General features: G+C 43.4%; 2 protein-coding genes across 2 annotated transcripts in view; one reads left to right on the top strand and one right to left on the bottom strand.

The window, feature by feature from the left end:
- PSMD12 (proteasome 26S subunit, non-ATPase 12) overlaps nt 1-1,418 on the bottom strand; it is a 17,032-nt gene extending 15,614 nt beyond the window's left edge. Inside the window, exon 1 of the mRNA XM_006776675.2 lies at nt 1,226-1,418. Within this exon, the coding sequence (XP_006776738.1) occupies nt 1,226-1,333 (108 nt within the window). The 5' untranslated portion in view covers nt 1,334-1,418. The remainder of the gene's footprint in view (nt 1-1,225) is intronic.
- Nucleotides 1,419-1,498: 80 nt separating this feature from the next.
- PITPNC1 (phosphatidylinositol transfer protein, cytoplasmic 1) overlaps nt 1,499-12,432 on the top strand; it is a 262,521-nt gene continuing 251,587 nt past the window's right edge. Inside the window, exons 1-2 of the mRNA XM_006776677.2 lie at nt 1,499-1,570; nt 1,704-1,823. Of these exons, the coding sequence (XP_006776740.1) occupies nt 1,809-1,823 (15 nt within the window). The 5' untranslated portion in view covers nt 1,499-1,570; nt 1,704-1,808. The remainder of the gene's footprint in view (nt 1,571-1,703; nt 1,824-12,432) is intronic.

The raw sequence follows: 12,432 nt of genomic DNA on the forward strand, positions 1-12,432 counted from the left end.
CCTAGTAAATTCTTTTCTGGAAAAAAAGAGGGTGGGGGACATTAAAAAGGTTTCTTTCTAAGACTAAGTGTCATGCATTACTTGTCACTCCTCCTGTCCCTGAATTTGCTAACACTGCAATGTACTTATACAGTAAGCTCCATGGGGACAAAAACAACCCTATTAGTGAATGCATTCCAGATAGATAGCAATAAATGTCTGTGGCTGGAGACTGATCTAGGAACTTAATAAGCCCTGAGCATACTGAGGCCTTAGCAAGAGCCCAGGATGGAGCAGACTCAACAACCACCTGTACCCCTAGTCAGACAAACCAAGTTTTGAATCCCTGGTTCTACCAATTAATAACTGAAACGCGGGACAAATAACTCTGAGCCTTTGTTTCTTTATACATAAAATGATACACAAAGTTGCCTCACACATCACAGGGGGCGTGACAAGTGTTTGGATCAAGTTAAATTTCTATCCTATGGGAGATAGGCAATTGGGCTAACCTACTATTCAAGAGCTCCTCTAATTAGTTTATCCTGCACTTTAGTGCTGCTTGTCTTTACTTACGTAGTTCCCGCTGCAGGAATGACTCCTTCCCAACCCAATCTTACTCGTCAGGGCCCAACACAAACATTAGCTTCCCAGTAAAGCCATCCCTTATCCCACCCGTAAGAATGAACAGCTTCTTTCTCTGTGTTCCAATAACAATTTATTTGTACTTGTACGGCATTCACCGCCAGGTCTGACTTGTCCAATTCGTTATGTACACGAACTCCTCCGGGACAGCAATCTTGTGTTAATCACCTCGTACTATCACTTTCCTGCCCCCTTTCCTGGCCACAGGCCAGACACATCGCCACGATCCATAAACAACTTGACATAAATTGATTCAGCAATAGAACGAAACGCCCTGATCTAGCCTGAATGCCGAAGCGGCCTCAACCCCTGGGAAACTACCAAAGTAAACGGTCAAGCGTATCCAAGGAAACGCAAAAAGTACTATCGGGGCCCCAAGTCCTCTACGGGGAGGAAGTGACCATCTGTCCTGGGGAGGGTATTCACCAGCGCACTCCGCCTGGAGTCTCCGTGATCAGAGGGCCCTGGGGTGTCCTCCTCAAGCAGGCCTAACCCGGGCTGGGGATGCGCGCTCCAGCCCTCGGGCCCCCTGAGGCCTAAGCAGGCTCCGCGCGGTGACTCAGCCCCTGGCGCCCGCCACAGACAGCCGGCCTCCCCTCACCTTGGCCAACTTCTCGCACTCGGGCAGACGCTGATCCACCGTGGCGCTGTAGTCCACCTCCATCTTGACGATGCGCCCATCAGCCCGCTCCGAGCCGCCGTCCGCCATGGTCCAAGCCTGAGCGTTCCTCGATGTCCCCCTTTTTCGGCCACCACTCGTCACCCACACCGGAAGCCGCCTGCGCACCCGCTCAGGCAGTGCGTCCGGAGCCCGCCCGAGGGACCCCACGAGGCCCCCTGCGCCGGCCGCCAGTCAGGCAGCGCCGCGGACAGCCCTGGGGGCGGAGTGAGGGCCACCTCAGGTTGTGTCTGAGGTGGCTGACTTCTAAAAACTCTAAAATTTGCGGTGAGGAAAACCTGTGTAATAGAATAGCCCTTCCTGTATATTCTTAAGCCCCTGTTTTGAAATGTTATGACATCTCGGACCCGTGGGCAAGTCGCTCAACTTTCCTCAAATCTCGGTTTTCTCCTTTCTGTAGGAGCAGGCCGAAATAAACCCCAGAGAGAGAAGTCCTCAGGTCTCATCGGGTTGAGAATCTTGGTGGCTTAATCTGTGGGATCTTTGAGAGTTCATAAACGAAGATATGGCAGCGGCTCAAGTACAGTATTTTTTTGTGTGTGTGTGTTTTCGTTTTTACTATAATACACTGCAGTTGGTAAGAATCTAGACAGTTTGCGTTCCCTGTAGGACTCTTGGGAACATCCAACGAAATCACGGATGCGATTGGTTGGTTGATTGATTTTTATTGTTTAAGGCATTACAAATAGTAGTACATATGTCGCCTTCCCCACCCCCTTGTTTTATTTCTTAAGAACCATCCAAGTTTTCTTTTTATCAGCGCACAATTAGGGCCCCTACGAAAAAGCTTAGGATCCTTGAAAATGAAAATGAGGTCGCGTCTGGTGTGGTCAGAGTGTCAACAGCAGGCTGGGAAGCAAGTGGGAAATCCTGCAGCGGTCTCAATTTTATCGGCACCAACATCCCTTTATATATGCTGAATAGCCTTTTAAACATACTGTTCTGTAATGAAAACCATGGGCAATATAACCCATCCATACACACCTCCAAAAAACATCCCAGTTGTATGGGAAGGAGAAACATTGCAAAATTGCAAAATAGTATGTAATTCAAAATATAAAAGCTAAAAAGTCTGTAGTAGGAAAATACAAAGTGTCGTTTGCTTGCATGCATAAACAATAACTGTTCATGCAAAAGCTACAATTGCAGTGGGTGTGTTCTATTGGTTCCTCAAGCATCAGCAGGTCTTTCTGCTGGTGGCATGATTTTTCCAAAATAGTGTACAACTTCTTGGTAAAGTCTGACTATACCGAAGTATAATCTTCCATGGTTTCTCGCACAGAAGAATTCTTAGAAATTTCAGTCCACATTGAAACGTCAAAAAGAATAGCTTGGCATCAGTCAAACACAGTTAGAGGCTAGTCCTTAGACACATGAGTAGGTGTCTGGCAGGACATTGAAAAGTCTGACAGAACATGGGACAATATTTTATTGTGTAAGTTTGTTGCATTGCAGATGTCTAGCATTCCAGTTACATGCTACCGTCTCCCTTTCCCCTCAATGATTGTGATAACCCACAATTCCCTTACAGATTTCTAAAATGCCGTAGGAGCCAGTATGGTTGAGAGGCGCAGGCTTAGATGTTTTCTGGCTCTATAGTTGGCGTGCAGTTGGTTTGACTGGAATAGACAAAAGGATTGGGAGGTCTACATTTTGTGAGAAGACTTTGAAAAGACAAAAAGTAACAAAGGTACGATAGGAGTAAAATGAGTTATGGTATCCAGCACTCAAAAATAAGAGTGTGAGGGTGTCTAAGAAAGAGGCAAACCTATCATAATAAAAGGGTAATATGCTCATTAGACCGGACGTCATTCCGGATGTCCTTCCTGACCAAGCTGGGGCAGAGGGAAGCAGCCTGGGTCCCGAGTGCCTGCCAGTGGCTGGAGGAGGGAAGCCCGGGTCCTGGGTGCCAGAGAGAAGCTGGTGCCGGCAGCCGGGGGAAGGAAGGCCTATTCTTGCATGAATTTTTGTGCATTGGGCCTCTATTAGGTAGAGAAAAACTAGTTGACTCCCACTTAAAACTGAAGACCTATCTCCCTGAGCTGGGAGGTAACAACAACAAAAATGAAAGCAAATGGAAATGTAAGGGATAGCTTGCAAAGGAAAACAAAAAATTAAAGAGAAATAAGTAAAGAAGGAACTCAGTGAAAGTCTGACCAGTGGGCAGAGAAAATAGATAAGGACACCATAGTAGAGACAGACTCTTTATAAATCCTTTATTTGGATGAGCCTGAGGTTAAATCTGTGACTTTGTTAGAAAGAATTTGGCTTCAGGAGAGAAAAATTGGCAGTGGAAGAATACGGAATCTAAAAGGTAGGATGAGCCCAGCAGGTGCAGCTCAGCAGTGAGTGTCCAGCCAGGAACCAAGAAGCCACTGGTTTGATTCCCAGTCAGGGCACATGCCCAGGTTGCCGGCTTGATCCCCTTTGGGAGGTGTGAACGAGGCAGCCGGTCAATGATGTTTCTCTCTCATTCATGTTTCTCTCTATACCTCTCCCTTCCTTTCTCTCTCTCAAAAAAATTAAAAAAATAATAATAATTTTTTTTAAAAAAAAAAAGATAGGATGAAATACTGATGGGAAAAGTTTATTCACTAATGAGTCACACCTCCAGGAAGTAAGGAGTCATGCATAGCTGGGGAATGAGGATTACAGGCAGAGAGAGGCCGGAGCAAGAACCCAGGGATGAGAGAAATCGGATATGTTTGGAGACCAGCATGAGTGAGCGTTTGAGTTGTAGGATATGAGGTTTAGGGCAATTTGGCCATTATAAGGCATTGGGCTTTCATCTGAGTAAGATGGTAAGCCAGTGGGGCTGTGGGGCAACGGAGTGGCATGAGCTGATTTACCTAGTAAAAGAATCACCCCAGCTGTTGTGTGGTGACGAGGTTGGGCAGAAGTTGGAGACTAGTTGGGAGGTTACTGTGATGATCCAAGAGGAAAATGATGGCGGCTTGGACTAGGTGGAGGCAGCAGAAGTGGTAAGAAGTGGCTAGATCCTGGATATAATCTGAAGATAGAACCAAGATAGGATTTGCTGTTGGATGTGAGGGGAGAAGGGGCAAACATGCTATCAAGATGTCTGACCTGCCTGTCTGGAAAGATGGAGCTGCCATTTACCAATGAGCAGGTTAGGGATGTGCAAGCCAGGGGAAATGGCTTCAGCCCAGCTTTGAATATGTTAAGTTTGAGGTGCCTGTTGGATATCCAAGTGACCAGGCTGAGAAGGCAAGTGGCTAGACATGTGTCAAATTAAGAGGAGTCATTTGGGCTAGAGATTTGAAGTTAGGAGTCCTTAGCGTATTGATGGTATGTAAAGCCACAAGACTTACGTTACAGAAATGTTCCTGACGTGTGTGTAGAATATTTGTTTTTGTAAATTGCCGATTTTAAACGCAGTGGTATTTGTATTTTCAAGTTTGTTGTGAATCATTTTGCAAAGAAAAATATACTGTATTTTATCTTTTGCGTAAATCTCTTGGTCCTGTGTAGAATTTCTTCATGTCAAGTGCAGTTATATCAGGTAAACAAGTCACAACTAAAATGTTCTATTCATTTGTTTTAGCCGCTGTAACAGTGATGGCGAACCTTTTGAGCTCGGCGTGTCAGCATTTTGAAAAACCCTAACTTAACTCTGGTGCCATGTCACATATTGAAATTTTTTGATATTTGCAACCATAGTAAAACAAAGACTTATATTTTTGATATTTATTTTATATATTTAAATGCCATTTAACAAAGAAAAATCAATAAAAAATAAGTTCGCGTGTCACCTCTGACACGCGTGTCATAGGTTCGCCGTCACTGCGCTATAACAACCACAAACTTAGTGGCTTAAAAAAACAAAAATTGATTCTCTCACAATCTAGAGTCCAGAAGTCAGTATCACTGGGACAAAATCAAGGTGTGGCAGGACCATGCTTCCTCTGGAGGCTGTAGGGCAGTGATTCTCAACCTTCCTAATGCCTCAACCCTTTAATACAGTTCCTCATGCTGTGGTGACCCCCAATTTCATTGTTACAAGTTGAACATAATTAAAGCATAGTGATTAATCACAAAAACAATATGTAATTATATATGTATTTTCTGATGGTCTTAGGCGACCCCTGTGAAAGGGTCATTCGACCCCCAAAGGGGTTGCGACCCACAGGTTGAGAACCGCTGCTCTAGGGGCCCTTCCATCCTTGCCTCTTTCAGCTTCTGGTGGCTGTGGGCAGGCATTCCTTGGTGTGTAGCCTAATCTCTCTAATCTAATCTCTGCCTTCTTCATCACATAGCCATTTCTTCTGTGTGTGTCAAATTTCCCTCTCCCTTTCTCTTACATAGACATCTGTGATTGTATTTAGGGCCACCCAGATAATCCAGGATAATCTCCTTATTTCAGATCCTTAATGTAATCACACCCTTTTCCCAAAAAGGTGATATTTTCAGGTTTTAGGGCTTAGGATCTGATATCTTTGGGGGCCATTGTTCAGCCTAAATGCAGTCACCTAAGCAATTTTTATTTATTGATTTTTATTTATTTATTTAATTTATTTTTTTTAGAGAGAGAAGAAAAGTGAGAAACATTGATTTGTTGTTCTACTTATTTATGCATTCATTGGTTGATTCTTGTATGTGCCTTGACCAGAGATTGAACCCAAACCTTGGTGTGTCAGGACGAGGCTTTCACCAACTGAGCTACTCCGCCAGGGTCAACTAAGCAATATTTAAACTGGAGTTCTGATATAAGTGATTACATACACTTAATAAGCAAACATTAGCCCTGACTGGTTTGGCTCAGTGGATAGAGCGTCGGCCTGCGGACTGAAGGGTCCCAGGTTCGATTCTGGTCAAGGGCATGTACCTTGGTTGCAGGCACATCCCCAGTGCGGGGTGTTCAGGAGGCGGCTGATCGATGTTTCTCTCTCATCAATGTTTCTAACTCTCTATCCCTCTCTCTTCCTCTCTGTGAAAAATCAATAAAATATATTTTAAAAAAATAAGCAAACATTATTCCCTCATTTTCTCTCTGGTTACTTTTAAAATGTTCCACCAAAAGTCAAATTACATGACAACTCTGTGGCATAAGTAAGAAATGTGTCGACATCATTTGATGATACTAGGTTAAATATGCTTTGGCATTAAAGAACCACAATAAATTATGGTTGCCTCCTCTTAAAGGACACTCAGGATCAAGGGCAATGTTTTCTTTCATCACTAAAATTTCTCTCAAGTGAGTATAGGTTACCTATAGTCTCATAATTCATCTCAAAACATTCCAATGTTTTGCCAATTTCTGTAAAAATAGGTAATGCAATAGAAAGTAAAACTGATACATTTATGATTAGCTTATTTATTTATTTTTAAATTTTGTTTTATTGCTTAAAGTATTACAAAGAGTATTACATATGTCTCCCTTTTTTTTCTCCCCTTGACCTTCCCCTGGCCAACCCTACCCCTCAGTGTCTTATGTCCTTTGATTATACTTATATGCATGCATACAAGTCCTTCGGTTGATTTTAAAAAATACAAAACTATAACTTTGGCCACAGGACCTCCCGGTTTTTATTTTCTGCGAAGCATTCTGTACTACATTATTGTCAATTTATTTTATGAGCATTTACTGCACAGCACAAGCAATTACACATCAAAGGCATTCTCTATATTTAATAGAAGCCCGATAAATGGGTCTACACATTAAAAATTGCCTTGGGACTTGCTTTGTGTCATTTTATTAAGAATGAATTTGACATTTGCTTAGCACCTAACAAGGTCAGACATACAGTTGTTTAAAAAACACACACAGAGGCATGCATAGACATAAACATTGCTGGAATTAAACAATATTTAATACAACAAAATTAATTGCAAAGGTAACACTTGATCTTCAAAAGTTGCTCTTAAAAAGGGGGGTATGGCAAAAGGACACAGGAGCCCTAGCTGGTTTGGCTTAGTGGGTAGAGCATTGGCCTGGGGACTGAAGGGTCCCAGGTTCGATTCCGGTCGAGGGCACATGCCTGTGTGCGTGCTTGATTTCCAGTAGGGGGCACGCAGGAGGCAACCAATCAATGATTCTCTCTCATTGATGTTTCTCTTTCTCCCTCTCTCTTCCTCTCTGAAATCAATAAAAATATATTAAAAAAAAAAAAAAAGGACACAGGAACCAAACAGCAGGAGCAACCCATGGCCAAAGCTGGAGCAATCTGAGCAACAAAGTTAATGTAATGTAGACTTATTCCTCAAGTATAAAATAAATATGCACAGTCCACACTAATATAACGAAATAACTGAATAAATAAATGAGGGAGGAGGGACAAATCTTGCAGAATTCCATGTTGAATACCTAGATCCTCTTCCTTCAAGGAGATGGAGCTCCCTTGAGTGTGGGCTGCACTTAATGACTCTCTTCTGAAGCATGAAGTATGGAAAGGGAAAAATGGTAACTGTACAATGGAAAACTTGGCAGACATTACTTTAACCAAGTAATCAAAGTTAAGGTCAAGTCCTTTATCAAGGGCTATTTTGGTCATATTAATGCAGAGCATGGGAATAACAAAGTGACATCTTTACATCACTGTGATGTGTTTTATTCCTTTTCTCCTTATCCCTGATTTTGACTAGTTGAAAGTCAGTCTCTCCAAAAGCTGCTTCTTGGAGTAGCTAAACATTTAGATGAGGTTAATGAGTGTTACACTGATACAGTGGTTCTTCATTACAGAAGATCCCCCTCCATACTCAGCACTGTTTTGGGGATTGTGTATGTGTATATGTATGTGTGTGGAGGGGGAGGAGTTGCTATATATTTAGTGGGTAAAGACCAGGGATGCTAAAAATCCTGTAATGACTTCCACAACAAAGAATTATCTGGCGTCAAATGTCAATCGTGCTGAAGTTGAGAACCCTAAACTAATAAATGCATACATCCAATAGACATTTATTGGGTACTTATAGTATCCCTCACACAAGGCTACATTTTCCAGATGACACAGATAGGCCCTGCCCATCTCCTCTGGAAGCTTACCAGCATGTTGGAGAGTTGGATTACAGATGAAACACAGTACTGTATATGACATTTTATATATAAAAGTCACTACTGTATAAGACAATTTTTTAATATATTTTTATTGATTTCAGAGAGGAAGGGAGAAGGAGATAGATAGAAATATCAGTGATAAGAGTGAATCATTGATTGGCTGCCTCCTACCCAGTCCCTACTGGGGATCGAGCCTGCAACCTAGGCATATGCCCTTGACCAGACTTGAACCCGGGACTCTTCAGTCCACAGGCTGACACTCTCTCCACTGAGCCAAGCCAGCTAGGGCTGTATAAGACAATTTATATATAAAGGCCATGCAACCCGGCCAGCATGGCGCAATAGTTGAGCGTCGACCTATGAACCAGGAGATCGCAGTTCAATTCCTAATTCCTGGTGGAGGTGCATGCCTGGGTTGTGGGCTAGGTCCCCAGTGTGGGGCAAACAGGAGCAGCCTGTCAGTGGTTCTCTCTCATCATTGATGTTTCTATCTCTCCCTTCCTCTCTGAAATAATAATAAAAGAATAGTTCAAATAAGTGTTTTGGATTGTCTAGAAAGGTAAAGAGTTATCTAAAATGGCTCTGTGTAGGAGACAGGACTTTTAATGGACCTTAAGTACTGGTATAATGAGTAGGAAAGAGGAAACTGGAAGAACCATTTATTTTACTTAAGGAATACCAGAAAAAAAAAAGAAATACCAAGAATAATACATGATTTGAATAGTCATAAAGACTGTTGGTACACTCTTCTTTCCAATGCTACTTACAGTAGTGGGTGGGACCTTATAGTTTTTTCACACAAACTGAGAAGAGGTTTCAATTGAGTAGGGTGCGTCAGTGTGTTGAAATGATTGTGTACCTCCTCCCATCTCGAGCCCCTGCCTTTATACGTGGTCCTTCATCTGAGAATAAGTGCCTCACAGATGTGCTTGAGCTAATATTCTTTTCCTTTTGGTCATATTATTCCTCATTGGTAACTTTACTCTTCATTCCTCTTTTCTACCCTTTGCGCCCACCCCTATTTTTTAATATGTGATGATCATTAGCTGTAGATTGTATGAGATTATATGTTATTTATAGAACTTTATACCATCCACAATGATGATTGCAACACCTTTGGAAATAGATATTGTGGGGACTCCATTGGTTGAAAAGAAAGATAAAATTCTCCTTGCCAGACTTACTGACTAAAGGAACTTAAAACATTTGTTAAAATGTAACCTGACCAGTAGATGGCGCTCTCTTCCCTTTGTGTAAATATGTTATGAATGAATAAGCTCTCTCTTTGCGCTCCCTTCCCCCAAGCGCTGTTGTAGTGAAAACCAATCCATCTCCAAGTCCTTTCCAAATCTTTTTAAAAATATATATTTTTTAATTGAATTCAGAGAGGAAGTGAGAGGGAGAGAGAGAGAGAAACATCAATGATGAGAATCATTGATTGGCTGCCTCTTGCACGCCCCCTACTGGGGATTGAGCCCGCAACCTGGGCATGTGCCCTGGACTGGAATCGAACCCGGGACCCTTCAGTCCACAGGCCCATGCTGTATCCACTGAGCCAAACCAAGTCTTTTTTTTTTTTTTAATATACTTCACTGATTTTTTACAGAGAGGAAGGGAGAAGGACAGAGAGCCAGAAACATTGATGAGAGAGAAACATCGACCAGCCGCCTCCTGCACACTCCCCACTGGGGATGTGCCCACAACCAAGGTACATGCCCCTGACCGGAATCGAACCTGGGACCTTTCAGTCCGCAGGCCGACGCTCTATCCACTGAGCCAAACCGGTTTGGCCAAACCAGATCTTTTAAATTCATCCTCTTTTCTTTATTCTTTATTTCAGGTCTTTCCCATATCTCTCCTATGGTATTAGAATAATGTAATAACCTGCCTCTAGTATCCTTTGGTCCCAACCCAATATGTTATCACCAGAATCACTTTCCAAAAACACAGATTGTCAATGCCATGCTGAAAAGTGGTGTGTATAGGGTGTGGCAGTGGGGGGGGGGGGGTGCGGGATTCTCTATGAAGGCAATGGCAGGAACAGAAAATTCAAAGGGAAGTGGAGGCGTCTCTAGGTACCAGATTTGTCTCAGGGCAAGTGTGACTGGCTATTGTGGGAAAGGTAGATTCAGATCCTCCTGCCAAGAAATTAGAACTTGCTCAATAGGCCTCAGCGGTTCTTAACCTGTGGGTCGCGACACCTTCGGGGGTCGAACGACCCTTTCACAGGGGTCGCCTAAGGCCATCAGAAAACACATATATAATTACATATTGTTTTTGTGATTAATCACTATGCTTTAATTATGTTCAATTTGTAACAATGAAATTGGGGGTCACCACAACATGAGGAACTGTATTAAAAGGTCGCAGCATTAGGAAGGTTGAGAACCACTGCCATAGAGAATCACTGGATTCAAAGCTGTGTTTGAACAAGATTAATGGGACCAGGCATGCGGATGGGCTGGGTGAAAAGGAGGAGTTCAGTGGAGAAAGCTTATAAGAAGGGTAAAGGGAGAGGCATAGTCATCTGATTTGCAGTTTGGAATACTCAAAGAAGTAGTTCCTCAACCACAATATTCATCTGTAAAATACTCAGTTACAGAATCAATGTCAGGAAACATCTAGGAAGTCAGGAATACACCCACATATTCTGATGTCCTGTGTGCAGTGTCTGTGTGGCCAGCCTTATGTTTTCTCACTGCCTCTGGGTAGATTAGTAGGTGCCAGAAGCAAAGCCACTACACTTGTTTTCAAGTTAGAAGTAGAAAAAAGAAAAACAGCTTGAGCTGCTTTCTGTATCACAGGCTTTCAATGTGTTATTATTCAACACTACAGTGTCAGATTTAGATTTTCCACCTCGAGGAATTGGGTTTAGCTTTAATTAGTTGCTGTGAATATTTCTGAGCCAACTCTTGGGAAACATTTATCTAGAAAAGTGGTTTCACTAAAATATAAGCTGGATTTAGGGTGTCATTTTTCTGTCAAGCTTTGTCTCATGTTCACACAGTTATAAATTCTCTCCCGCCATCTGGATGATTTTTGCCACCGCCCACCATTGTTATACCAGATAATTATTCATTATAATTTAAAGTACTATAATATTGAGGCCATCGGTATTGCCACCCAAGCTCTATGAGTAGCTGCAGGACTTTAGATCATGATTATTTTTTCAGAGAAAAGATGATGCAGGTTATTCTGCATAGAGGCAACTAATGCATTTTTCATCCTGCAACTCTTCAGAAAAACAAGCTTAAAAATACCAGACAAATGAAAAGCAGACTTCAGCAGTTACATGCAGCTTCCTGAGTGACTGAAGAATGTGCCTCTTGTGGTTAAAATGAGGGATCTGTTTAATATGGACGAAATACCAACACTCCAGGCATTTTCATTGACATTTCACTGTGACTCTTTGAACTGAGGAGTGCTGACACGAAAACCTATTCTCGCTGCTCTGGAAGCCTGCAGGCAGACTCCAGAGCAGGGCAGGCGAGGTAACAGGCTGTGTCCCTATCACCTTTTCTCTACTTGTGTCTTTGTGTTTATACTTCACTTTCATTTATACTGTTGCACTCCCCACTTTCCCAGGATTCCTTTTCTGAAACCAGTTAGGAAACCAGGCAAGGGTGTGTTCTCATGCTCTCAAATCCCATGGCCTCGCCAGCACTGGACTTGCGTACTGGACCAGAGTGAAAATATTTGTGGTGGGTATTTGTACAGACCTTTGCCAAAGGTCAAAGAGCACGTCTGTTCCTTGGAACCATTAGTTTCCCAGAGTGGCTCTGGGGGGCACATTGGAGAACAGATTCAAAGGGGAAAGGAGACTAGGGAAGCCCCCTTCGGTGATTCCCCCCAGCGCCGGCTGGGCTGGGCCGGGCCCCGGGGCAGCCGGTTGTCTGGCAGCAGCCCGGGAGAGACATGCTGTTTTGTTTAAAGCCTCCACATTCTTTGCCATGTCCCCATTGGCCGGATGGGGCTCCCCGCCGCGGCCGCTGCTGATGTCAGCCTCGCTGGCGCTGGCCCCTCCCGCACCCACCTCCCGGCCCGAGGCACACTGCAGCTCCGCGCGGACTCCGGCTCCGGCGAGGTGGCTGCAAACTCGCGGGCACGCACGGCG

This window comes from Myotis davidii, unplaced genomic scaffold (genome assembly GCF_000327345.1).
Source record: "Myotis davidii unplaced genomic scaffold, ASM32734v1 scaffold69, whole genome shotgun sequence".
Lineage (NCBI taxonomy): Eukaryota > Metazoa > Chordata > Mammalia > Chiroptera > Vespertilionidae > Myotis > Myotis davidii.